The sequence below is a fragment of the Mesocricetus auratus genome, unplaced genomic scaffold (assembly GCF_017639785.1).
Source record: "Mesocricetus auratus isolate SY011 unplaced genomic scaffold, BCM_Maur_2.0 Super-Scaffold_100008, whole genome shotgun sequence".
NCBI classification, from domain to species: Eukaryota; Metazoa; Chordata; class Mammalia; order Rodentia; family Cricetidae; genus Mesocricetus; species Mesocricetus auratus.
This window is the reverse complement of record NW_024429192.1, coordinates 1,204,251-1,231,261: the sequence shown is the minus strand read 5'-3', so window position 1 is coordinate 1,231,261 and position 27,011 is coordinate 1,204,251. Positions and strand designations below refer to the sequence as shown.

At 43.3% G+C, this 27,011-nt stretch overlaps 1 protein-coding gene across 1 annotated transcript in view; it reads right to left on the bottom strand.

Annotated features, from left to right (window-relative positions):
• Positions 1-27,011, bottom strand: part of Dscam (DS cell adhesion molecule) — a 445,727-nt gene that overhangs the window by 240,230 nt on the left and 178,486 nt on the right. Inside the window, 2 exon segments of the mRNA XM_040750391.1 lie at positions 3,722-3,764; positions 3,766-3,869. Of these exon segments, the coding sequence (XP_040606325.1) occupies positions 3,722-3,764; positions 3,766-3,869 (147 nt within the window).

The window sequence follows — 27,011 nt, the reverse complement described above, 5'->3', positions numbered from 1 at the left end:
CAGATCTTTAAAACAGACAGGCCTACCCTGTTCACATTGTATGAAAAGCATAAACCCTCGTCAGAGTTCTGGCTGGCGATTCTTGCCTTGTAGAAAATACTGAAAGTCAATGTGCTTTGACAGGAGTTGTCAGCTCAGCCAAGAAGGGGATTATATTTTGGTGATGGAACACATTACGCAGCTCCTCTCAGCAATGGCAAAAGGAGCTGTTAAATTAGCAAAGTTAATTTCACAAGATAAAGAGATTTAGTTTAATGTTTCTTTACTCATCTTAGATATTTTAGACTTATTTACTTTTGGTTAGCAGTATTGGCTGTGCATTTTGGGGGTGGTGGTATAGAATTTCAATACATACATGAAGTTGGCACTGACCAAATCCAAGTTCAGTTTGGGTTTGTTGTGTAAGGGTCACATATGGATGGGGACCCAAGGTGTTTGTCTTTTCCTGCCTGGCTTGTTTTACATCACAGCCCGGCTTTTGTCCATGGGGGCTTCGAATAATAGGATTTCATTTCTCTCCAAGGCTCAAGAACACCACACTGTGTAAGTCACATTTTCCTTGTCTTTTTTTCATCTTCTAACAACCTAAGTTTATTTCACATCTAAGCTAGCATAGATACTTCTGGAATCAATGTAGCCATGCCAGGATCTCTGTCATATGCCAGTGCCATTTCCGTTGGGTCTGTACCCACAATAACGGGAAAGCTGGATCAGATGGCAGATCTGATTTTAGCTCTGTGAAGACTTCCCTTGTTGTTCTCCTGTGGTGTTATACTAATTTACATTTTCACAGTAGGAAGAGAGAGTTCTTGTTTCTTCTCGCTCTTTCTAACTGAATGAAAATATTTGCCAGATACTCAGGTGACACAGGATCAATATCCAGCAAAGGTAAGGAACTCCAGAAAACAAACACACAGGAAACATTTAAATTCTTCTAAAAATCTGAACAATAATCCATTTAAAATGTTTATCAAAAGAAGAAATACCAAGTGACAAGAGGTATATATCAATAGCCAAGAGGGAAATGCAAATCCAGCTGCAGTCAAAGTCCATCTCCCATAGAAAGGCCCGTAAAAGAAGATCATCTCTTCTCCTAACAGCCAAGGCCCTAACTGGGACCAAAGTTCTAGTAAGTTGGCTATTTGTACATTTCTCAGAGGTGGCAAAAGACAGCAACTGACCCCACCCCCAGATACCCAGCAGTTACAAAAATGGACAGTGTTCTGTGTCCCTAACGTCCCTCCCCTACAGTCTCAAAAAACAGATCATCTTGAAAATCAACTTACTACCCCTGCTTCTGTCCCTAAGGAAACCCTGCCACCTTCCTTAATCCTAGCTACAACCCTCATTCAAATCATGTACTATACATTCTCTCCCACCTGGCCTTGTGTCCAGGCCTTGAGGTACCCAGAGTCTAGGGCAAGCACCCACCTAGATTGTCCCTAGAGACAGAAAGGTGAACAGGGAAGAGGAGAGCACTCCCTGTTCTGTACAGTTTTATTTCCTTCAGGAGGGAGGAGGGATGCTTCCAAGATTCAGGAAGCTCATGAAACTTACAGGACTCAGGAAGCTCAGAAGTCCCAGAAAGACTAAATACAAGGAGAAAGTAAGCTGGCCACGAGCACTGGGAGAGAACACACAGTGCATGTTCCCACTTGTTGAAAGTTGACTCTGGGAGCCAACAGGTCTCTCCTGTTTCAGATTTCACCATGTTTATTTCAAGTCTCACTGTCCTGAGTCAACCTGGCCTCTCGTTCTGTAATGGCTTAAGGGCAAAACAGCAAAGGGTAATTAAATCCTTGCACCACTGAGAATAGACAAAAGGCAAATTACTTCCAGCTCAGGTCACTACTAGTTAACCCATAATATAAAAATGCCTGAGGTGGGAAGTTCAGGCATGGGAAGGCCAGCCATGGAGAGAAAGCTCAATGGTAACTCCAGCTGGTGACTCAACTTTCCAGGTTGGCTTCTGCTGAGTGATGTGAGCACCCAGTTGATGATGTCAACTTTATCTATTGCTATTTGCTCTTTTAACCTCATGAGATGAGGCATTCTGCTCTCTCTCTCAATTATGAGCTAGAGCTGATTAACCAAAGAGTGTTTCCCTAATAGATTTCTGCTGCATGCTTAACTGCGCCTGGTTTAATGCTACCCTAGTCTGCGCTCTCCTCCAGGCCACTCTAGCCATGCCTGCTGGGTGTGAACTTCTAGTTTGACAATGCATTGCGATCCTCTGCTTCTCTCTACCCACCTCTTGGTTTATTCCTTTACTTTTGCTTGTTCTATCCATATCAAACTCACCATTCAAAACACAAAGCGCCAACTGTCATAAGCCACTCTAGATTGCACAGAACAGGGGGGCAAGTCTCATCCTGGCTTAGGTTACATAGGGTGTTCAGCCTGGGGGTGCACAGCTGAAGAGTGCACATTGGTGCCATCTCACAACACAGCAGACCAGGAAATAGAGTAGACTGGAATCAGAGGCAGGCTCTGACTGCAAAGGCTGGACCTGAGACCTTAGTGTCCTACTCCCACCTCTCAAGATCCACTTCCTAAGGGTTTCTCTTACACTTCCCAGGGAATAAGTCCCCAAAATATAAGCCTATGTCTGACTTCTGAAAACTACAGCACCCTGCTCCTGGCCCTCAGAGGCTCATGGCCATCCTGTAATACAAGATGAATTTAATGCAACTTGAAGAGTCTCCCTAAGTCTCATAGTCCCAACATGGTTCAGATGTTCAGTATTTCTCCAGAAAGTAAAGGCAATGTCTAAACTGTGAGCCTCTGTAAGCATTGTACCTCAACAGGGAAAGACAGAAACTAGCAAGGAAATACTAGACCAAAACCCACTAGATTCAAGTATGTCAAACACCAATTCCTGTGGTTCTACAGCCTGTATCCAGGAAATACATGGTGACAAAGTCTTGCACAACTCTACTGTCATAGTCTTGGACTCCTGCATTACACATGGTCTCCTTCGTGGACCAGTTCAACCCAGAGCCTGCTGCCTCCCTAGTAGAAATATCTCCTACTTTCCTGGCATCTCTGACACTCTGGGGACTCACAGCAACTTGGGCTTCACCTTCTCACCTTAATGCGTAGTCTGCTCAGGTGCTTTCTACAGGGAATCTGACTGCACTCTGCACTGTTTGGCTTTCCAAGCTTTTATTAAAAATCTTGGTATAAATCTCTATGCTCCTGTGATGCCTATACCTGACAAAAGTAGGGCTAACACCACATTCTGCCACCCACTTAAAGAGTAGTCATGGACCGTTTCCACTGCAGCCTCTGAGCGCCAAGGTGGATGACCTGAAAAGAGCACTTCCTTCGAAAGCGTTGTCCCAGCATGCCCTTTGTGACTAGTAGGACCAGAAGCAGGCTGGTGCTGGCGGTGTCCCTCAGTGAAAAAAACGAAAGCATACAAATATGCAAAACAAAGGCATGGAGCATGCCTTCCAAAACCAAAAATCATTTCAGAAGAAGAAGAAGAAGAAAAAAAAAGAATGTACAGTCTTCCAAACAGTAAAACGAGCCGAACTATTTGTGTCTGTATTGCTGTGCGGATGCTGGCTTAAAAGACATTTTATGATCTACTAGAGTACATTGAGGCAACAGCCGGAGGTTTCCGCTCACTCACAAATCCTTCAGTTTTGGATGAGACACCAAGAACGAACAGAAGGGTAGCCCAAAGGGGGACACAGCCCCGAGACCACGCTCTCACCTGACACGAACAGTCTCGCGCTGTTACTCTGTCTCGTCTCCCCCCGTGTATCTGTGCCGCGTGATGCAGCGGTAGTTGTACAGCCCGTCTTCATTCTGTACATCTTTAATATACAAGGCTCCCGTGGATGTGATGAGAAATCTAGATCCTGGAACAGACAGAAGAAATGACTGTGTGGAAACAGGGTAGGCGCAGAAGCCTAACAACGTAGCATTGAACCTGTAGATTAGCATGTCTCTCCCAACCCTCATCGCAGGGTGGTAGGGGGTGGGGTTGGGGTTGGGGGGTGGGGGTTGGGGGAGCTTCATTCCGCAGTAGACACGGTTAGCACAGAGGCCCACAACTGGTCAGGGTGCAGAGAATGAGACTTCAGGACGTTCATCCATAAACTGAAACGCCTATCTCTCGCCCCTCCCCAATAGCTCAGGGATCTTGCAGAAGAGGGGCAGGTAGATATCCTCTGCTAGCCAGACACAGTGGACGACTCCTAGGGAACGGTATCTCTGGATGTAGCAGAGTAGAAGCAGGAAAGTTGCCACAGCCTGTGTGAAACCTGCCCAAGCTCAGACCAGACCAAATCCCAACATAGAGAGGGGAAGTGTGCATAGAGTCGCAATCCCAACTGAGGAGCTATTGGTGACTGATAGATGCTGGGTAAGGGAGGGTCAGTTTTTCTCTAAGAGGGCAGCCCCTTTTAAGTCAACCACGCTGTAGGGGAAGGCCATACACCCAAGAATGTATGCACGGCACAGATTGGATTTGGTGGGGGAACATACAATGTTTGATGGATAGGAAAATGGTTGGATCTGGAAGGATTTGGAGGAGGGATGAGTACGATCAAAAACACATTGCCCAAGATTCTTAAAGAATTAATAGAAAAAAATAAAGATAAAATGGAAACAACTTGAAAACATCAACAAAGACCTCTAAGAATTATTTGTTCAGTCAAAGAATCTTCTCACAATGGTTAAAAGCTGTTCTGTATTTACTTAAGGGTTCAGTCTGTTTTGGTTTTTCAATCAGTGAATATAAACAGATATGAAGACGCATGTACACCTGCACAGACATGAATGTGCACATATATTGAAATACACATATACCTGCACAGACTTTAATATATAACACAATATATTAATATATTGCACAATAAATGTATACTTTAATATATTGCACAATAAATATACACAGAAAATGCTATCTTAAAAATTCACATCCAGGACAGATATTTATTTCTCTGACAGCAATAAAATTGGGATGCAATTCATAAACCCTTTGTTCAGCAAATTTTCTGGGACTATCCACTTTCTTTTAGGATGTGTTGAGGGGAATTTTGTTTTCTATTACAAATTCCTTATGGAGCCTTCACTTTTTGCATCAATTTGAATAATATCAACAGAACACAAAATTGTTAAACAACAATGTAGCAACATACTATACACACTTGCCAGAGAAAACAGCCTTACTCCCTCATAGACTAGGCAAAAATTATCATTTTTTCCTAGGTCAAAGTTCAATTCCTTGTATATTTAGTGTCTGAGGGTGTCTGGTTCTTTTTCAGTTAGAAATAATTAATCTAAAATTTGACTGTTACTGTTTTCATCTCTGGAAGGAGGATTTGTGCAAGGCTCCCCATGGAGGTGGACTCATTTCCACTTGTGTGATCAGGCTGCACAGACAGACAGACTGACTGACTGTGACGTCAAACATCAGAGCTTTCAGAAGGCTGAGACTGCTTTCCCTTTGAAAATATAGACTCCTACATTTATATTGTAAAAATACAAACTTCTAAAGACATCACACTGTTCAATTAAAGTCTAAAAGTAAAACAAGTTAAGGTCTAGAAAATGACATTGGCATGAAGTCCTTGTCACCTGCACAAGTGTGGCTTCTGTCACTTTTGTCACTGCTGGGATTGTCTGTGAAATATTTCTACATGAGATTTGATTGCACCTGAGGGATAATGAGATTTGTGTCTAGAAAAAGACTAGAGTGCAAAAAATCATCCTTCTTTTCTGTTTTTCTGAGTTTGGTTGAAAGCGTCTGTGGTTTATTGTTGTAGAATTACAGAAGTATTGATTTTATACACATATATATGTAGCCCACAACCGTGTGTGCGTGTGTCATGTGCATGTGTGGTGTGTGTGTGTGTGCAAGCATGCTCAAGTCTGTGCAGGTATATGTGTATTTCAATATCTATGCACACTCATGTCTGTGCAGGTATACATGCATCTTCATATCTGTGCCGGTTCATATGCATGTCAGTTGTCATGCATCTTCATATCTGTTTACATTCACATGTGTGGCAGGTGTACCTGCATCCTCATATCTGTGCCTGTTCATGTCTGTGCCTACACAAATGAGTTTACATGTATCTGGAGGCCAGATGATATATTGCCATTCCTTAGGAGATGTGATAGCTAATCTTGGTTGCCAACTCAAATGGATCTGGAATCAATCAAAATGCAAGGCACTTGGGATTTTCCTTATCAGATTATTTGAAGTGGGAGACCTACTCTAAATGTAGTCAACATCTGCTACCCAGATGGAAGAAGGAGACTGCATTTATTCTCACTCCTTCTAGCAAGCTCATCTATTCTAACGATGCTGTACTCGTTTGCTGATAGAAGACCTTGCTTCTTTGGGCTCAGCCCACTGTGGGTGATACCATCCCTTGACAGGTGGGACTGTTTAAGAAAAGTGGATGATAGGCATGAGAGAAAGCTAGTAGCTAGCATTCCTTTGGTTTTTTTTTTCTGCTTCAGGCTTCTGCCTTGAGTCCCCAACTTGACTTGCCTCAATTGATTGTAAGCTAAATACTTTCTTCCCCAAGTTGCTTCTGGTTGGCCACAGTGTTTATCACTGCAGAAAACAAGTTAAAATATGGGCTGTTTAATCATATGTATCATATAAAATACTGAGACACTGTCATTAACTTGGAGTTCACTGATTCAGCTAGACTGGCCGGCCATCAAGACCCGAGGATAGCCCTGTCTCCAACTCCACAGTGTGGGATTACAAGCACACATCACGACTCCTGGTTTCTTTGATCCGTGTTTGGGGAGCATCAAATTCAGTGGCTTATGCTCACAAGGTGAGTATTTTATGGACTGAATGATCTCCAGTGTCCAGTTTCACTGATTTGGAGGGGGGTCTCAAATATTTCTTCTGCAGGCACTATTCTCTCATAATCCCTGTCTTGTTATTCTTAAGAAAGTTGCACTGATAAAACATAGCTAAATTCTTCTTCAAGATAAAAGCATTTCAAAAGCAACAAACATGAAAAAGATCAATAAAGACAAATCCTGCTTGAAATTTTTGAAAGAAGCATAAATACATTTAAGTAATATTTAAATTAATGCGGGGGGACTATTCTATCAATCCATTTATTTTAAAATGGGAAAACATGCTTAATGATAGAAAGCTTTAAAAACCCCAATTCCTTCAAGTTCTGTGCTTTCTAGATAATTTTGCTTCATTTATTTCCTCAAAAGGAACTCAATGAGAAATCTTTTACTTCCTGTTTTGTGTCATTGTACTGCAAGAATTTTTCTTATCAATATATACTTGTGGAACATAAACATGTCTTCCTTTTCAACATATTTTACATGGTTATATAGTGCTTCAACGACTCCTTCATTTGAAGTGCAGTGTCAGACAGGAGGGGTAAGAAGGGAAACATATGCAGGTACTGTCATTTTTCGAGTGCGGAGCATTTCCGCGAGAATTGGCAGGCCATCCACTGGGAAGACATAAAAGCAGATGGCCGTCGGTAATGGCTCTTTAGCAGGGGAGGAGCGAACCCATGGTGGCAGTAACAACGTTTCGCCCATCCTGGTCACCCTCCCTCTGCGCTGCCAGCTTGGCACAAGAAGAGGACTCACAGGATGTTATCTCAGAATAACTGGAATCTTCTATTGCTGTGAGCACTTTCTGAGAAGTTCAGAGAACGGAGAAGGAGCTGACCCTTTGATGACCTCTCCTCTGCCACTGGTCACTGAACTCCGTCTTGAAATGGACCCGACATTTTGAAAGTGAAAAGGACATAGGAGAATAGAGGCTTTGCATCATCATAAGGCATGAAAGCCCGTGGCTCCTGGGTCATCTCAACTCCAAGTTGTGTGGACCCTCAGGGGACAATGATAACTGAGCAAAGCCCTATGATGCATCTTCTCTATGGCGTCAAAGACCCCTCCATCCTCCCCTGATTTTCTGCTGCCCACTGCCTGCTGTTTTCCACCAGAGGCTCTTGAGTCATGTGTAATAGAAGGTTTGTCTATACTCTTCCATGTGTTCTAAACATCTTTTGGCATAGATAAATATGGAAACATGGATTATTAGAGGCAGTAAAATATACCCCCCCTCACACACACACACACACACACACATACACACACACACACACACACACACACACCTTGACTCTTGAGATTGTTTGTGCAGTTTATCTTTAAAGATTTTAGAGTTAGAACACAATATTTTTATATAGTGTCACACACATGTTGTAGATTTTATAGGTTATTAGTAGAAGTTTTAGTGAACTTGAGTGATAGTAGATATTTAAATTAAGTCAATTAGGATAGGTTATATTATATGTCTTGACTTGTTATTTGCACTGCAATATCTAAAGATGTATAATAAAGATTTATTTGTATTGTGATGTTTGAAATGATCTTAGTTTTTAATTATTTCCATAACTAAACCCGATGTTTGAGTAAATATGTTGAAAACCCCAACCCTTTAGATGAAAATTTATCAGCCACCGAGTGGAAAGGCTTACTAGATTAAAGAAGAAATATCAACAGTTCTAATGTTAGATTAATTACTTCATTCTATAAATTGATTTTAAGATTGTATATCCCAGACTCGAAGGAACAGGCTGAGTAGCACTTGAATTAGGTTAGAAGCAGGCATGAGTCTACTCTTGAGAAATCCCCACAGACACATATATTGTCCTACAGCCATCAAAATAAGTTCGCGTGAATAAAGTTTTAAAGTCTGTGTTGGTTTGAGCCTAGATGCACTCAAATGAGTTATGGTATTTTCATTCAGAGATAGAGACTCCTGCAATGACACTTTGCACAAAAGGTTTAACTGTGGATCAATCGTGTATGACGGAAGTCCTACAGTTGTACCCCAAAACAGAAATGATGTATGGCTCAGACTGACAAACAGATGTTAGCATGTTCATGCGTCTGGTTCCAGTTAGCGATTATGTGCCATGTCTGAGCTTTAGATATTTGTATTATTCTGTTTTTATGCCATGTTTATGAAACTAATTGGTGTTTGCAGAGTATTTATTAACTGTTGTTAATATGCCAGTAGGAAGGAAGGAGATGAGGTGTCACCTTAAAGCAGTATGGACACAGAGAAGAACCATGTAGGTCCAGCAGAAGAAGTGACAGTTCACTTCTAGTTTAAGAATTTTGTGATCCTGAATCTCAAACTATATAGATATGACATAATCTCTGATCAATCAGCAGAGATCTACTGAGCTCATGTAGATTTGAATATGAGAAGGAATTGTTTTTTTTAACTTATAAAGAGCTTTATGCTGAAACCTAGATAAAATACAGAACTTTCACTAAATATCTCGATTAATGATGAGCTATTTAGACTAGATTGATTGACTTTAATGGGACTGAATTTAAAGTTAATCAAGACAGGATGAAATGTTAAGAAGGTGTGTGTATTCTGAAGCAACTATGAGAGAGTAAGCTTCAAACACCTCATCATAAAGAAGGCTATGTAGTCCAAGAGCTCCACCTTGTTCAGATCAGCTGTTTCTGTGGGTTAAACAAGCCCAGTCTTGACACCGTTGCTCCTTAGTGATGGCTGGGAATCCAGCATGGGACTGATCCAGACTCCCTGAATGTGGGTGTCAGTGAAGAGGCCTAGGCAATCTATGGAGCCTTGGGTAGTCGATCAATATTTATCCCAGGCATACAAATGGGCTTTGGGTGCCCATCCCACAAAGAGGGAGGCTCTCTCAGCCTGGACTCTTGGGGGAGGGTCTAGGACCTGCCCTGGATGGGCTTTGGGTGCCCATCCCACAAAGAGGGAGGCTCTCTCAGCCTGGACTCTTGGGGGAAGGTCTAGGTCCTGCCCAGGACTTGCCCTGGATGAAATGACAGACTCTGGAGATCCCCCATGGAGATCCTCACCCTCCCTGGGGAAAGGAGTGGGAATTGGTGGAGGGTGGGATGGGGGATTGGTGGGAGGGCACAGGAGGAGTGGAGGGAGAGGGAGAGGGAGCTAGGATTGACATGTGAAGCAACCTTGTTTCTAATTTAAATTTAAAAATAAAAAAGCCAAAAAAAAAGAAGAAAAAAAAAGAAGGCTATGTAATATGGTAGATGGGTAAATAAGCTTGATTTAATCATTTCACATTTTATATAAAGATACATACAAAAGATTGTACCTTATAAATAAGTGCAATTATGATTCATCAACTAAAATACTATTGATAAGAATATGCAAACATAAATATGATGGTGAATAGCATGATCATCTTGATCTGATAAGGCATTGATCAGCATGTGTATTCATGCAGTCCCCATGAATATTGGAACACTGATCCAAACATGGTATGGCTCATTTTTAAGATATATTTTTTAATTTAATGTATTTCTTTTGCTTTTATTTTTATTAGCTCTTTGAAAGTTTTGAGTTTCATACACAATGATTGGCTTTGCAAGGTATTCCCATTGGTGCAGTATAGGAATAACCAACCACTTTCTGGTTGGATTTAAGAACAACTCTAAAAGATAATACCCAAACCTGACATCTTATCAGGGCCAAGGGCACATGGATAGATCATGGGCCCTAGGAAGAACCTAATACTATTGCAATGCTAAACCGACAGAATATTAAACCGGCTCTCCTAGTGACTCGCCATTATTCCCTCAGATCTAACACAGAGACCACAACTTGCCAAGGCACAGAGAATAAGAGACTAAAGGGACTACAGAATCTCATCTCTAAGGGGAATACGTACACTACCATTCCCATCCTCAAAGGCTCAGGGATCATTGTAGAAGAGGAAGCTGAAGAAGTGTAAGAGTCAGAGGTGGTGGAAGACTCCCTTAGCGGGGCAGCTGCACACAGAAGATCACAGCAGCTCATGTTTAAGTTGTGGTTTCAATCACAGGAGGCAACCTCATTTATTAGAAAAGTCTAACCATGGAAATGACATGGAAGAGATTAATACCAGTTCTGCCATTTGACCATGGGTATAGCTCAGCAAAGCACTGGCCTAGCATGCACGAGGTCCTGGTTTTGGTGTGTGTGTGTGTGTGTGTGTGTGTGTGTGTGTGTGTGTGTGTGTGTGTATGTGTGTGTAGGGTACATATAAAGTGTCTATGTATGTGTATGTGTACTTATGTATGTATGTGTGTATGTATTTCCATCACTTGGTATCAACAAGGTGAAATGCATGCCCAACCTGTGAACCAATGTTACATGACCTGGCTGTGTTAACCGGATTCTGGAAAGAAATAATATGTCCAAGGACATCTTTATACATATCAGTGACAGGCTATGGGGCATAAGAGTCACACAGACATCTTTTAGACACTGAATGCTTATCCATCCAAAAGGCACACAGAGAAGCTCTAATCTACACTCTGACAATTTCCAGAGGTAAGGGTTTGGAAAAGTAATTGGGTTATACGAGAGCATGTGGGTGGGCCCCTGCAATGGAGTTTATGCCCTCATATGAAGAGGAAGTAAAGCAAGCTATCCTCTCTATGGTGAGAAGACACAGGAAGGTAGCAGCTACCTGCAAGCCAGACAGGGGTGTTTAACAAGAAATGATTCATCAGACAGCCCCCAAAACTGTGAAATAAATATGATATAGCTCTTACTTAAGCAATTTATTCAGTGGAATTTTATCACAGCAGCTGTCTTCAGAAGTCTTTGCATCGGTACAGGGGGATCACTGGTGAGAACTCAGGAACTTCCTTTGATGTCATTGTCATGTTGCTTAAATTGGCAGACATGATACATAGTATCTAAACATGAAGTGTGCATCAAGGAGTCCTGAAAAGTAGTTATTCTGTATCCCTCATAGTGCAGCCAATAGCAAGGCTCTCTTACCATCGGCAGACTAGTCATGGATCCATCTGCACATGCGTGTCTATGGATACTCAGTGCCAGGCCTGTATCTCCAGCCCATTTTCCACTCAACATTCAGGACTTTTGCAGTCCTAAAGACATGGCATTGACATCTCTAGATGTTGTGATGGCGTCCCACCACAGGAAGTCATCCCTAGGTGTCAGGATGGAGTCCCACCACACCAGGTCACATGCTAGTTACTTAGTAAGGATTGCATTGTTACCACATCCCTGTAGACTCCCCCTACTTTATTCCTTTCTCTCTGATCAGGCCCAAACACTCTCCCCCTCTTTCACTTAACCCCCCTTGGAATCTTTGAGCCCCACTCTCCCTAGATGCTCCCTTTAGTACACTCCTAGTCTTAGCTCCTACATTAAGTCTTCAGCAGTGTTGTTCACATTCGCTATGTCCGTGGCCTCTCCTTAACCCTGGCTGTGCGTTATTATATCTTGATGAGAATTTATGTTGTTCATGCACATGACTCTGGTTCAGTGTCCCTCTCCTCCACTCAGAATAGCAGGACATGGTTGCTAGTTTCCTCTCCACATGCCCAATACTCAGAACAGCATGTGGCCATACCATCCAGGAGTACTAGGCAAAGTAGACATCCATGCAAGGCAATCTGTCATCGTAGCTATGTTTACAATTCCTTCCTAGGCTAGGGAACAGCTCAGTAGTGAAGATCTAGCCAGACAAGCATGAGGGACTACAGCTTGGGAATCCAGACTACAGACCAAGCATGTGTGGTGACAGTCTTCATCCTACCATGCAGAAGGCAGAGACAGGGCATCCCAAGTAGACTGACTAACTTGGGTAGCCAGAATCAACAAGCACCAGGTTTAGCAAGAGACCCTGTCTTGGAAAATAAAGTGGCAATCGATCAAGGAAGACGCTTAAGATCAAGCTTGAGTCTCCACACATGTGTGTGAACACATATCCAAGCTCCACCTTACCTGTGTGCCCACTACATACAAACAGGTACACATATATACATACACAGCACATACACATGTAAAATCATTCTCAATTTAGTTTTATGTAAAAGGAGAGCAAGCTAAGATATACCATTTTGTAATCCAACATGATTATTTCTTCACCTACAATCCATAAAAATGTACTTTGCCCCTTTCCTAGAATGATCTCACTTTATTTATTACCTGAAATCAAGACCATTTTAGGATTTGGGTGTTAGTTATTCTGTCATTAGACTTCCTGGCTTTTTTTTTCTGTGCAGCTGGGTCAGGTCTTCAATAGGGCTGGTACGATTTGCAAAAGGATTTTAAAAAGCACGCTTGATTTTTCACTCCAAGCCATTTCTTCAGCTTGCTTTCTTTATTCTTTGCTACTTCCGTCTGAACTGAGTCAATAATAATTAAAAGAGCAGATGGCTTTGCTAATCAGATGTTGCTTGGTAATGCCACATAAAGAACCTGTCTAGGCTTTGCCTGCCACCTCATACTGACAGCTGCACCCCCGCATGACAGAACTTTCTCTAGGTTCCTTAAGATACTTTGCACAGCAGTGTCAGGAAATCAGGGGACTGGTGTTGGAATCTAACTCATAAGTCTATATGGTTAGGCGATGATCCTGGAAATGAATTTATAACTTTTTAGAAACTGGAACACTCAAATAGCATTAACTCAATTAGACGGGGAAATAGGATGGCTTTCAAGCTCTCAATTTCTCTTAGTTTGGATGTAGGTCAGAGAGGAATTAGACTCCCGGCAGGGCTCTTGTGTGCCCTCTGCTCTCTGTGTTAGAGACACCAGGAGGAGCTGCAGATGGGACCTCAGAGAACAGCCTGAGGATGATGGCTCCTTGAGGAAATGCATTGGCAGCTTCATCTGAGAGAGAGCTGAAGGAGGGGTGGATTAAGATGGTTGGTGTGGAGGTATGGCTAAAACATTCTTCATCTGACATTACATGCTAAAGTTCTCCAAGTATGACTTTATTTGGAAACAAGGTCATTGTAGATGGGCTACTTAAGGATGAAGTCACACTGGGGTGAGAGGGCCCTGATGCCCTGTGACCGGGATCCTTACAGGATATGAAAATCCAGGCACAGAAATACCTGAGTACAATGGGAATCCTGATCAAGACAGAAGAAGCTGTGTCCTTAGTGAGGGACAGAAAAGACCTCCAGGTGAGGGGCTCTGTTGCAGAAGACAGGACCCTGGAGAACACAACTGACTGAAGCAGGGTGCATAGGAGCTGACCTGCTTGTGGAAAAGCAGGCTGTCTCAGAGAGTGATGCTCAGAGCACTCCTGGGAGGGAATAAGAGGATAAGGCCAAGCTGAGATGGAGCAAAGGAGAGGGCAGGAGACAGAGGGCCCAGAACAGTGATCAGGAGGACCCAGAGGAAAAACTTTGGAAGGCCACAGAGGCTACTGCAGTCTCAGTTCTGTGCTTTCCTAATGCATGGCCTGTGATGTTCACATAGCTTAGGGCTGGCTTTCCTCATCTGCACCAGGGTGACGCCAGGGTGATGTTATCTATTTGGAGGTGTTGTTGCCAATCTAACTACGGAAAGACCCTGCAAGAGCTATTGATGTACAAAGTTAACCTGGAGAACACTCTAAACTATTCCCCCAGAACAAAACCAAAGACTAGGTTAAATGATAAGATGCCATGTATTCCCACAACAGATGATTAGAAAAATCAATAAGACATTTAAGAATATATAATCTTGGCAGGGGTGGAGGGAAATGAATGTGCCTTAGGGAGTACAAATTGGCGAAGCATTTCTGGGGACCAACTTGTGTGATTATTTTTAGTAGTAAACATGGCATATACTTCAGCCCAGTCAGTCCTCTCCAAAGACCATCCTAAGTAAATCATCAGACAGCCTCAAAACGCACTGAACTACAGTGCCCTCTGACACTTTACAAACAGTAGAATGCTAACTGAGGGGTAACTGAATAAAAAAATTAATATGCTCCGAGTCATAATGATTAAAAGGACAGCAAGGTAGAGCTACCATAGTTCCCAAAGATCTCCAAGGAGAAATAACAAATGATACATAAACCAACATACTATATGTGGATATCTACCAGCATAGATTTGCATATGCAAATGAACAGAGGTACTGAAGTAGCTCATCTTCGATGACCGGGCTGGGAGAGGAGCAGAATGCATTTCCTGTCTATGCCCACACTCCGTGCTCTCTTACACACTCTATTAGCCGGCCCCGAGAGGAGTCTGTGTGTGTGGCACATGCATGGAGACATGGAGCATCAGGGAGGCTGGGATAGGGAAGGTGGGTCAAAGTTGACCTGTTCTCTTGCTTTCCAAGCTAGTCTACTGGTGGGTGCAGATGTGGTAGAGACAGACGCCTCCAACATCTCTGTGGCCTTTGTTACCCCCGCCCTCCAAACACCTAACTGGCCATGCTCCCACCTCCTCACCGGAGCTGTAGATGGAAAAAACCCTTTCTCCCTGTTTTTTTTTTCTGGATATTTTATCACAGCAACAGAAAGAGAGAGGCTGACATAGCTGCATATGGGCGGTGGCCGGTTCTACCAGAGCTGGAGAGGCCATCTCTGAGGTTCTGCGATCCCCTTCAACTCCATCCACTGTTCCTCTTTGAACATGTTTCTTTTAACAGGGATAACTGTCTAGACTTAACTTTTTAGAAGTATGTATTTCAAAAGTTACGACGACTGCATAATTACACAAATGGATGGGGTTTCCTCCCTCATCTACATTATTTATGCTCTGGTCATGTCTGTCCTCCCTGGTACGCTTTGATTCTCTGCCAAATTCCCTGCACATGGATGCATTCCACATCACGGTTCTTCAGTTAGAATGTCAGCCATGACGGAGGCCTCGGGGGAACAAAGCCACCCCCTCAATTCCCCTTGTCTTCTGGCCTTTCCTTTCCACTCTGTATTAAATGACTGGATATTCAAGATACACAGATTTCTGAGCCCCTCCCCCCACCCAAACAGGATCAGCAAATGAGGCATTCTAGTTCAGGTAGTGGCCTCGCCTTGTCACTATACTCTTTGCTGTAACGTGTGATGTTGAACTGAAGAAAGCACCATCAAGGCAGCTTAGTGGACACCCCAGGCTGAGCTGCCTGGAAGAAATCACTGCACCAGAAGTAATGACATAGGGTCTGTCGTAGAGGACACGTGCATGCCTAGGCTAGCTTCTAAGTTCAGACTCCTCTGGCATGCACACGTTAAAACACTCCGAAAGCAATCTCACAAAGACATTTTCCTCCTGTAACTAAGATTTGCTCAGTGTACTTCTCCCACAGTTAAATGAGGCTCAATTACACACTGCTAATTTAAGCCCGCACACTGCATTCAACTGTGCACCTAATTACCCTGTTTAGTTTGTTAATGATCAGAGCTTTGCCTGTGCAGATCTTGGAGACTACCATCAATCTCTACTCTAGTTAGATTTCTCGTGATTTTCCGGAATATAGCCTTCAGAAAAAAAAATAAAATTAGATTTTTAAAGGGATTATTTAAGGGTTAACGGCAACAACAATCAAAGAAGCTCAAACAACTTGAACAGTACTCACTCATTCGTGTGATGAGGGCACACTTGTCACTCGCTAAGGGGACACTCATGTCTAGGGGGAAATGTTTCAGTTGGAGACAAGAATGGCATTTAGACAAAGGAGAGAAAAGTGAACAGGGAAATAAATATGAAACAGGAACTAAGAAATAAACATGAAACAGAGTGAGTTCTTCCTCAGGAGGAAGAGGGGCCAAGGTGTGTGTGTGTGTGTGTGTGTGAGAGAGAGAGAGAGAGAGAGAGAGAGAGAGGGAGGGAGGGAGGGAGGGAGGGAGGGAGAGAGAGAGGGAGAGAGAGAGCTGTGACTTGAAGGGAATTTGGCAGTTTAGAGAATCAAAGCTTACCAGGGAGGACAGATATGACCAGAGCATAAATAATGTAGATGAGGGAGGGAAATCCATCCATTTGCGTAATTATGCAGTCATCGTAACTTTTGAAATACATACTTCTAAAAAGTTAAGTCTAGACAGTTATCCCCGTTAAAAGAAACATGTTCAAAGAGGAACAGTTGATGGAGTTGAAGGGGATCGCAGAACCTCAGAGATGGCCTCTCCAGCTCTGGTAGAACCGGCCACCGCCCATATGCAGCTATGTCAGCCTCTCTCTTTCTGTTGCTGTGATAAAATACCCAGAAAAAAAAAAAACAGGGAGAAAGGGCTTATTCCGTTTACAGCTCCTGGAGCTGTGGGAGCCTACCAACTAACTGCCTGGCAGACAGAAAGCAGAGGGGCAACAGGAAGGGCCTGGCCTCACACCCCCAAAGCCCACCCCAGCAATGCACTTCCTGAAGGAAGCTCCAATTCCCTAAAGCTTCTACAGTCTTCCCAAACAGCACCACAATGCGGGTGGGGGCGGTGCTTAAATACAGGAGTCTACAGGGGACTTTTCACTTCTAAAGCACAATGGAGCCTGTGATGTGCTGGGAGACCTGTTCTATCACAGATCCTCAGCCTCCTCAACCCCACTGATACACTCAAGACAAAAGACCCCAAGGACCTGGTCTCCACTGGCGGTCCATCCAGCTGCCTCCAGGAGGGTCCCCAGTCTGACCTCTCTCCTCCCTGTTTTAACACTTGCTATACTTCTTTCTGTAAATAAAGGAATATGGATCCATGGGTTAGAGTCTTCGGGAGGCAACTGCATTAACCAGACGTCAGTAAATTTGCATTCATACCTATATGGCTGCCTCTATTGACTTTACATTTAAAGGTAACAATACAAATATTCTTTACACACACTTTCCTCTCTTCAAAACAGGACTATTTAGGAAACAATAGAGAAGTAGGCATGTAGACGGTGTTAGGTGATTGCAAGGCAACCCTGAATGCTGCCCAAAAACGGTCCGGAACTGGGAAGCTTTGCATCCCTGTTGCTTCTAACACCAGGTGAGTAATACATTCTTAACGTGTGAAAGGGGGGTAGGCTGATGGCCGCCGGAAAGGAAAGGTGGGAAGATCCAAAAGGATGGGGCTGTTAGAAAATATCCTGTTGTGTGCATGCTGTCCCAGAGGCTAGAGAGTGCAGGAAGCAGAGGGGAGGCCAGTGGTTGAGGATGTGGAAGCCTCACCCCTGCCCTGATGAATGAATGGGAGGAGGGAACCAAAAGCCCTGGGTTTGGAGCCAGGACTGAGGTGGGTAGCTGCTATTTCCTGATGGTGAGACGAGGTAAGACACAATGAAATGGTGAAACCGGGTGGAAAAACAGGTAATGTAGAGACAGAACCCACAAGAGGCGGGCGATGCAGCACCTTGGATGAATGGAGAAATTCACAGAGGTGCTTTTAGGATATGGCTGAATTTTCCTGGGATAGGTCAATTCACAGTTGGTCCTTTAGGGGGAACCCTGGGGCCTTCCCCTGACTTCCCCCAAGATCTTTCTCCCATGTCTTAGCCGGGTAAACATCTAACATGAGGCTCTCAGGTTTTAGTGCTTTATTTTTAGAGCCAAACCATGAACTTGTTCCATTGCAAAAGTGCCTTCCTCCATGGAATAGTCAGACCACGAGCCTTGAGAATATTTCACAGGTCTAAGCACAATCTGTCCAGTCCTACCTAAACTGCCTCCATGAAGGGAAACACACACAAAAGAGTTAAACATGGGGTGTGAACCCACACTGCCCCCTTGTTTCATCTCCAAATTTCCCTTCCCATATATTTGCTCTTAGAAACAGAGTTTCTCTGTGTAGCTTTGGAGTCTGTTCTGGAATTCACTCTATAGACCAAGCTGGGCTCAAACTCACAGAGATCCACCCGCCTCTGCCTCCCAAGTGCTGGGATTAAAGGAGTCGGCAGTTTATTTTTTATTCATTTATTTTTTTTAACGTCAGCAGGACACACCCATTCTGTTCCAGTTTTCTTTATCAAGTCTCGTGGTAAATGCCACATAGAACAAAACCACACGGTGCCCTTCACACACCCCTCAGAGCATAACATGGTAAAGTTCTCCACTCCTTTGAGGCAACCCAACATGTTTTTAATAAAGGTGGAATTTCCCTACAGCAACGATGAGTGAAAGTCCCCAGTGTTCCAAGAAAATCCACCCTCTTCTTGAGATGGAGTACAAAAGAGTTTCCTCAGATGTATATCTTACTTACCTTAATATCTCTGAAAATTACTCTCTTGTCATGTTGGGGAAACTTTAACTTGTCACTTAAACAAGAATAAAATGAAGCCATTTTAATGATGTGCACTGAGGCTATCTTTTTTATTTCTTGATATTAAATTTTAATTAGAGGATATCTTTAAAATTAACCGATATTTTATCCTGATAAATAGTAAAATGAGGGCCACAGAAAAAGGTAACATTATTTTTTAAGTGGGCACCAGTTACTTTTTAAAAACTGTGTATATGTCTATGTGTATGTGTGTACATCAACAACCTTCTATCATTGATGGTTTAGTACTAACACTACCCTGATACATTTACTAAATGCTCTGGTCAATCTCTCAGATCTTGAATGTCACACACAACAGGCAGAAGCCTGACAACCATATCCCAGCCAAGTCCTCCAATCTGGTAAAGATTTCACCACATAAACTATAATTTCAGGCTTCCTTGACTCAGACTAAGCGAGCTAAACCACACATCACATTCTGAAGGCATGTGATGTGTTACAGTCACTGGATGGCTAGGAACTCCCCCAGAACCCTCTCATGTAGGGTAGGTCATCAGTGTCGCCCACATTACCATTCAGGGACCTCCCTACAGATTGTCATGGCACACCTATCACAGAAGAGAAAACTGGAGAGCTCATGCTTGGGAGGAGTACAGGAGAAGGGAGCAAATGAGAATCTTACATCCTAAGAGGATGGCTATGTTCATTCTCCTGGGCAACTCAGTCAGGTGCCACTGGGAAGGAATCCTTTGCCACCTGCCTGTCATTGACTGACTCTACCTCCGTTCCTTTCAGTGTCTCTTGGAGAGATGCCCACACGTATGCCCGGGAGGAGGAAAGTGACGGATCCTATCCAGTCTCCTCTGACACCTATGCTCCAACTCATGTACACAGGAACCCAGTCTCTGTGCTAGTGGATGGATGAATCTCAGCATCCAGTTAAAAAAGTTGAAATATTTGTCTAATTTGTTTTTCACTGCACAGGAGTAAAAATTCTAGACTCCCATTCAGCATTAGACTAGCAGTAATTGTAATAGACAGGTAAGAATTAAAAAAAAAAAGATTCGCAAGGCTCATGGAGGGAGGCTGGCTGGCTGGACTTTGATGAGTTGATGGCTGTGACAAGCCCCTCACATGTCTGCCATTGGCTTCACCATTCTCTATGGAGTCTGTGTAACCTTCCCCAGGTTGTGGTAGCAAAGATCTGCAGATGAGGTGTTTGAAACAGGTGTGCAGATACGCATAATCCTGGAGGCTGTGAGTTTTGAGATCAAACCATCTACAGGGCCGTGATCCTGCCAAAGCCTTTGGACTGGTCCTTTCCAGATTCTTTTAGCTTTCCGTGGCTTGTTTTGTGGCAGTATTATATGCTCGCCTCTACCTCTGCCTTCATAGGGCTTTGTTCCTTTGCATCTGTGCCCAGCTTCTCCTTTCATAAGGACAGTATTCACACTGGCGTCAACAGCTCATGCCGCTTTGCCTATCCATACAAGATAAATAATACCTACAATGACCCAGAGGTTCAAGTAAGGCCATATTCTTTATTTTCTTTTCTTGTCTTTACACCCTAATCAAAACTTCTCCTCCCTCTCCTCTTCCCACCTCCTACCCCCTACCCCATCCAGTCCTCCTCCACTGTTTCTCTTTAGATGCACACAGGCATCCTATGGATGTCAGCCAAGGGCACCACAAGAAAAAACCTACAGAACCAACCAACCTGGGCTCACACAGGCCGAACCTACATTCAGGGAGGATGCAGGGGACTGACCCGGACCCTCTGAACGCAAGTTACCGCCGTGTGACTTGGTATTCATGTGGGACTCCTAGCAGCGAGAGCAGGGGTGCCTCTGACTCGTTGACTGCTTTTGGGACTCACTCCTCCTGCCGAAGTCACGTCACATTCGAGGGGGTCTAGGGGACATTTGTGCTTCAGTGATCATTGGAAACATGGCTCGTGCCCTGTCTGTGTGGCAGAGAAAGAGTCTAAAACAGGAGTGGAGACGATGGACCGTTGTGCGACAAAGGCAGGAGGAGCTCAAGCCCGGGGTGAGCAACACAGTGAGTTTGAAGGGCTAGCCTGGGCTACATGAAACCCTAGCTAAAATCAAGCACACCAGAAACCATATTCTTAATTTCCCCTAAAGGTGAACAGAGGGAGATCACCAGGGAAATGGCTTCATGATAGGAGAATGCCAAGGGATGTAACAGTGATGTCGGATGAGATCAACTGCAGAAATCGCCAGTCCTGAACTGTGTGGAGCCCCAGCTCCTCCACACACAGCTGCTGCCATAGCAGTGACTTGATAAGGACAAGTATTTGCTGCTGCCTGTTCGCGGCTATGGTGACGAGCAAAGGAGAGGGCCCGTTACTCCAGATAAGCTCCAAAGAAGCCGGTTCTGCATTTAAAAACCTGCATGCCTCAACACCCACCAGACATCTGGAGGCAGACAGAACATCACAACTCACTTCCACGGGCCTCCTGTTCGCATTAGGAAATTCCAAGGTGTGTTTGTCACCTTTGCATCACCGTGACAAACGTCTGAGCAAGGCGACTTGAAAAGGTGACATTGAACTCGGTCCATGGTTTCAGAGCTCTAGGCTGTCACGGCGGGGAGGGTGTGGTGGGCAGCTCACAGCCATGGTGGACAGGGAGAGAGAGAGAGAGAGAGAGAGAGAGAGAGAGAGAGAGAGAGAGAGAGAGAGAGAGAGAGAACGCTATGCTGTCTGAATTTCTGCTTTTATTCTCTCTCTGTCCGAGCACTGGAAAGGTAGCTCAGGAGACTGGCACATCACATGCAAAGCTCCCAAGAATGGTAAAGGAACAAAAACCTTCTAGCTCCATCCAGGACCCTACCCTGTGAGAAGGCACCGCCCACATCCAAAGCAGGTCTTTGTCTCCTCTCTAGAAGCAAACTCAGGGGTTGTGTTTCACTGGTCGATGAGTTTCCCAGTCAATAAAGTTGATACTCAAGGTTAACAGCTACACAATTCTTAACACACGAGACAAAGCAGTGCGATAGCTCAGCCACTTACTGTGTGAGCCTAATGACCTGAGTTCAGACCTCAGAGTTCAGGGTGAGAGGGGAGAACTTGCTCTTGAAATTTGTCTTTTGGCCTCTACTCATGCATCACACACACACACACCCACAATACAGACTCTCCCACACCCTCTAACAAATGAACAAACATGGCAAGAGTACAGATCAATGAGGGAAACGGAAGAAAATCTGAGTGGAAACAACAGCTTGAGTGTATTTAACAGCTACAGCTCTCGGGGAGTCTGGTGTTTCTTTGTTTCTTTCTCTGGGCGCAAACAGTTTCATCAAGCTTCATGCTGTCACATCTCCTTGCCTTCCATTGTTTTTTTTTCTAGGCAAGTATAAGAGTGAATACATCTCAATGGTGGGCACACCATGACCGCACTAGCACGTGTCAGTGGCTCACCCCTGTGCCACATGTCATGTGACACAAACTCATTCTATCAAGACTTGCTTAGTAATGGTAGCTAGAGAATGGTGACAGTCCATTGCTTCTCCTGGAAATTCCTTATTGCAAATGTCTAAGGCACTCTTCACTTGAGAATGTCATTTTCAGTGGGATACATTACTGAAACCTGCATGCAATTGGACTGTGACTCTGGGTATCTGTGATGAGAGTCAGTTGGGGTTTTCTTTATTCTCTGGTGGGGGTGGAGGAAAAGAGAGACAGACAGAGACATACAGAGATACAGAGAACTTATCTGTAGCAGACATGTAGAAAAGAATAGAGCCAAATGCTCGTCAAAGACAGTCGCATATGTCACAATTAAGAAAAGAAAAACAACCAGTACTCTCCTTCCTTTGGCATCCCCATAAACATCTTATGTATGTTTAGTAAACACCTGATGTATTTCATTTATTTACCATGCCACCCTGCCCAAGGCCTTGCTTATTAAATAAATTTCTAAATCTGGTACTTTGTTATGGAATAAGAGGAGCAATGCCTGCATTTTAAATGCCTGCTGTGACCCAAACAAGAGAAATCTATTAAACTTCTTTTAAATGTCTCAAACTCATAGCAATTTTCCTGTCTCAAGCTCTCAAGTGCTGGGGCTATAGGTGTGAGCCTCTCAACCTCTCAAGTGCTCAATTAAAATTATCTTAACAAATGTTTGGAGATATTTTTTAAAACGCTAATGAAACGATCCTCAGATGGTCTGGTTAGTAGTATCATTCCTAAACTGAAATATATTTTTGAATAGTTACAAAGGATGGCTGGCCAGAAAACACCACAATTACAAATCATGAGTTTGCAGAGCTTTCTAAGAATACACATTAATGAAATGTAGGAAATCATATCACAGCAATATGCTTTGGATACCCATCAATACATGGGAAGGGTGACCACAGGTTTCTATAAGACTTGAACTCAGGTCCAGTGAGATAAATACGGCACTTGCTAACAAGACTGACAACCTGAGTTCAGACCTAGGGACCCAGAAGATAGGAGAGAACTAACTCCTCTGACTGCCATTTGTCATGATACACACACACACACACACACACACACACACACACTCATATGCATATGTCCTCACACACATTCCTCTCAATAAATAAACACTAGGTGTAGTGGAGAAATTGTTTAAAGGCATCCTCTCTCCGGACAGAGGTTTCCTGTACTGATGACTCGAGGTGGAGATCACCAGGCATAGACCCAGCTCCCCACTGCATCTGGTCCATATGCTCACCCTCTCTTACTGGGCCAGACGATCTCTATAAAATGCCCTGACGACTGCTCCCTGCAGTGCCAGACAGCATCAGTGGGAAAGAGCAGCCCAGGCTCAATCAGGAGAACTCTAGGGAATGTTCAAACCCAGGACACAGATGAGGCAGAGTGAGCCTAAGCCAACCTGGTCTAAGTCCCACCCCCACCAAGGAAAAGGACTATCAAACTGCACCATCTTGACATGGTGGGGTGACTTATAGATGTCCAATCATTTAACTAATGTATATAAGCTTGGGAGCTTCTAATATCTGCCCACATTGTTGATGATATCCACAATATGGTTCTATGACGTGTATGGGGTTCAACCTAATTTCCTTTTAAAGGAAGACATTAAATGAATGGATTGTTGACATGAGTTATATAATAAAGTTATTGAGTGGTTTAATGATCTGGGACGGTGATCTGCTTAGGGTCTAAACACAGATGAATACGCACATTATCTACCTCACCCAGAACACTTATGAGCACAAAGAGAGAAAAGAGAGGTGCTGTGATCTTTGCCGATTGCCACACCCCAAGGACTCATATCACTTCTTTTCCATCCTCCAGTTCTTCTAGATGGGAAGGGTATTCTGAGGTTCTAGGTTCAATAGTGTGGGGATAAGGTCACATAATCTAGGTTTCCCTGACTGGGAAGAACACTTCCCACTGCATCAGACAGGAAGACTCACACGATCAAAGGGACAAACGGAGACACTCAGCTCTCTCTGACAGAGACCTCCAGGTCTGGGGATACCCAAAGCTGGAGGTGAATTGGGCTTTGCACACATCATGTGACCAGGGAGCATTGTGGCTTGAGATGAAATGACAGGCAATAGGAAGAGACAGGGTCCTATACCTTGGTGGGCTTCAGGCCTATGTTGATCCTAAGTGGGAGCTTTAGGATAGAATTCAGTGGCTTTTACATGGCAAAATGTGTGACAAAACAATTCCTTTATTATCACAGTTCATATAGGTATACTGAGCCTGGTTAGTCTAGCTTTCCATGTGAACTCCTAGACTCGAGAGGAAAAAAATCTTGATCCAATAACCAAGGATACAACATCAAGTTTCAGCGTCCTCCCTGCTTCCCTTCCCTGGATGGTTCCAAATAAATAATTTCGTGTGGGACCAGATTTTGAACCTGAGAGAATATTCTGGGACATTTTTTGTTATTTTTACTTTAATGAAAGTCAGACTTGAAAACCGGAATTTTCTCTCTTCAAAGGTCAGTTCTATTTTTGCTTCCCTTCTGGATATGTTTTTAATCAGAACTTCTATTCTCATTGGTCCCCAGCCTTGTTACAAAGCAATTTTGTCCACCTGCAGAATATAACATTTTCTCTATTTTAAGCTGAAATAGTTGAAAGAAGTTTGTAAATGCATGTATTTTTCTTAGGTCCAATGTGGTGGGAATACGATTTGGAGGTTTGCACCTGGACCGTGTAACTAATCCTCCAAGAAATTTCTTTCATTGTCTTCATCTTAAATCATAACACTTTCTAAAAAAAACCAAATAATGACATATTTTTCTTGATACTAATGAACTTGTTAAAAGTGTGCATTGAAATAACTTTTAAAAGGATCCACTTGCCAAGCAATGGTGGCACACACCTTTAATCCCAGCACTGGGGAGGCAGTGAAGGTGGGTCTCTGTGAGTTTGAGTCTAGCCTGGTCTATAGAATAAGTTCCAGGACATCCAGAGCTACACAGATAAACCCTTTCTCAATAAACAAAGAAAATAAAATAAATCTGCTTCTGTGAACAAAGACTGGACAGAACCTTCATCTTGATCATTTTGTCTTACTCTTCACTCTGAGTCTTCATGTGAGGGGAAGGATTGGGGGATGTTGGCATTTGCCATGTGACTTGGAGCATTGAAGATCAAAAGGACATAGTTTTCAGCAACAAGGAAGAAGTTAAAAATAATTGTCATCCAATATACTGGTTATAGTTAAATAAGAATATATTATAAATTGCCAAGGAACAGATTTTGTCTGGGATGAATTCATATTTCAATTAGCATGACTTAGCAATTCCTCAGCACATACATATTTAAAAGAATCATCTTGTACAATGTAAGTATACGTATTCACAAATATGTGTATAAATGTTTACTTTTCAATTTAAAGCGTTTAAAAATGATAAGGGAAAGTCCTAAAAACTGAGGCCTACGTCCACACATTCCATTTGTGATGTGCCTTCCCCATGGATTACAGATTCAAAGGGTGGAGGCTCTCCATCCCCACACTTGAGTCTGGGACAGAATACTTTTTGACACATAATGCCATGTGTGTGTGCTACCCCGAGAGTTTCATTTATCCTTTTGGAGACAATGGCTTCCATATTTGCTCAGGTGGAACCAAGCCTACCTGAGGGAAGGACTGAACACATGCAAGAGTAAGAAACCTCATGTATAAGGGAATTCAAGTCTAGCCCTTCGGAAACATCTGCCTGAGTTCCCGGGGAAGAAGAATGACGGGAGAGCCAACTTTGACACTTCATACTCCCATCCCTGATACATGACAACACCTGCAGCAATGGCAAGCCCCACCCCAGAACCCTGCTTAGCTTCTTTGCCCAGAGAATGTCAGGTACACGATCACAGCTTAAACACTCAGTTTCAGTGACTTTATATCTATCTGTCTATCTATCTATCTATCTATCTATCTATCTATCTATCTATCTATCTATCAATCTATATCTATCTATCTATATATATATCTGTTAATAAGCTCATCTGTTTATAGCATGAATCAGATATTTCTAAAACCACTCAGTGAAACTGTTATTTTTCAAGAGTCCAACCAAGTGTGCCAGGACACACACAGAATAATGCAACCCCAGACTACTTCAGTGCCCAACATGAGGACAAGTGTAAATGAGAGTTAAAAGACATTTGATTAAAAAAATTAAACATCATAAAAGAACTAAGGGGGCTGTTAAGTCTAGACCTAGTGCTAAGACGACAACTATGAGGTATTTGGATGATGAAGGCAGAGAGCAATTGGAACAGCCTGGCTCACTGTAGAGAAACCAGCAAGATGCATTGTAGCCACGGACACACACACACACACACACACACACACACACACACACACACACACTAAAAAAATTGCTCAGTGCTGTGGAGACCAGGAGACTTCAGGGTTGATGGACCAACCTAGAGCGTGAGTGGAGATCCCATCTATGCAATTCTTGGTGGGTACACTCAGCAGCTCAGATGTGGTGCTAGGAAGTAGGTCATAGCTGGGCAGTGTGCTCAGTTTCAGGGACATAATAGAGA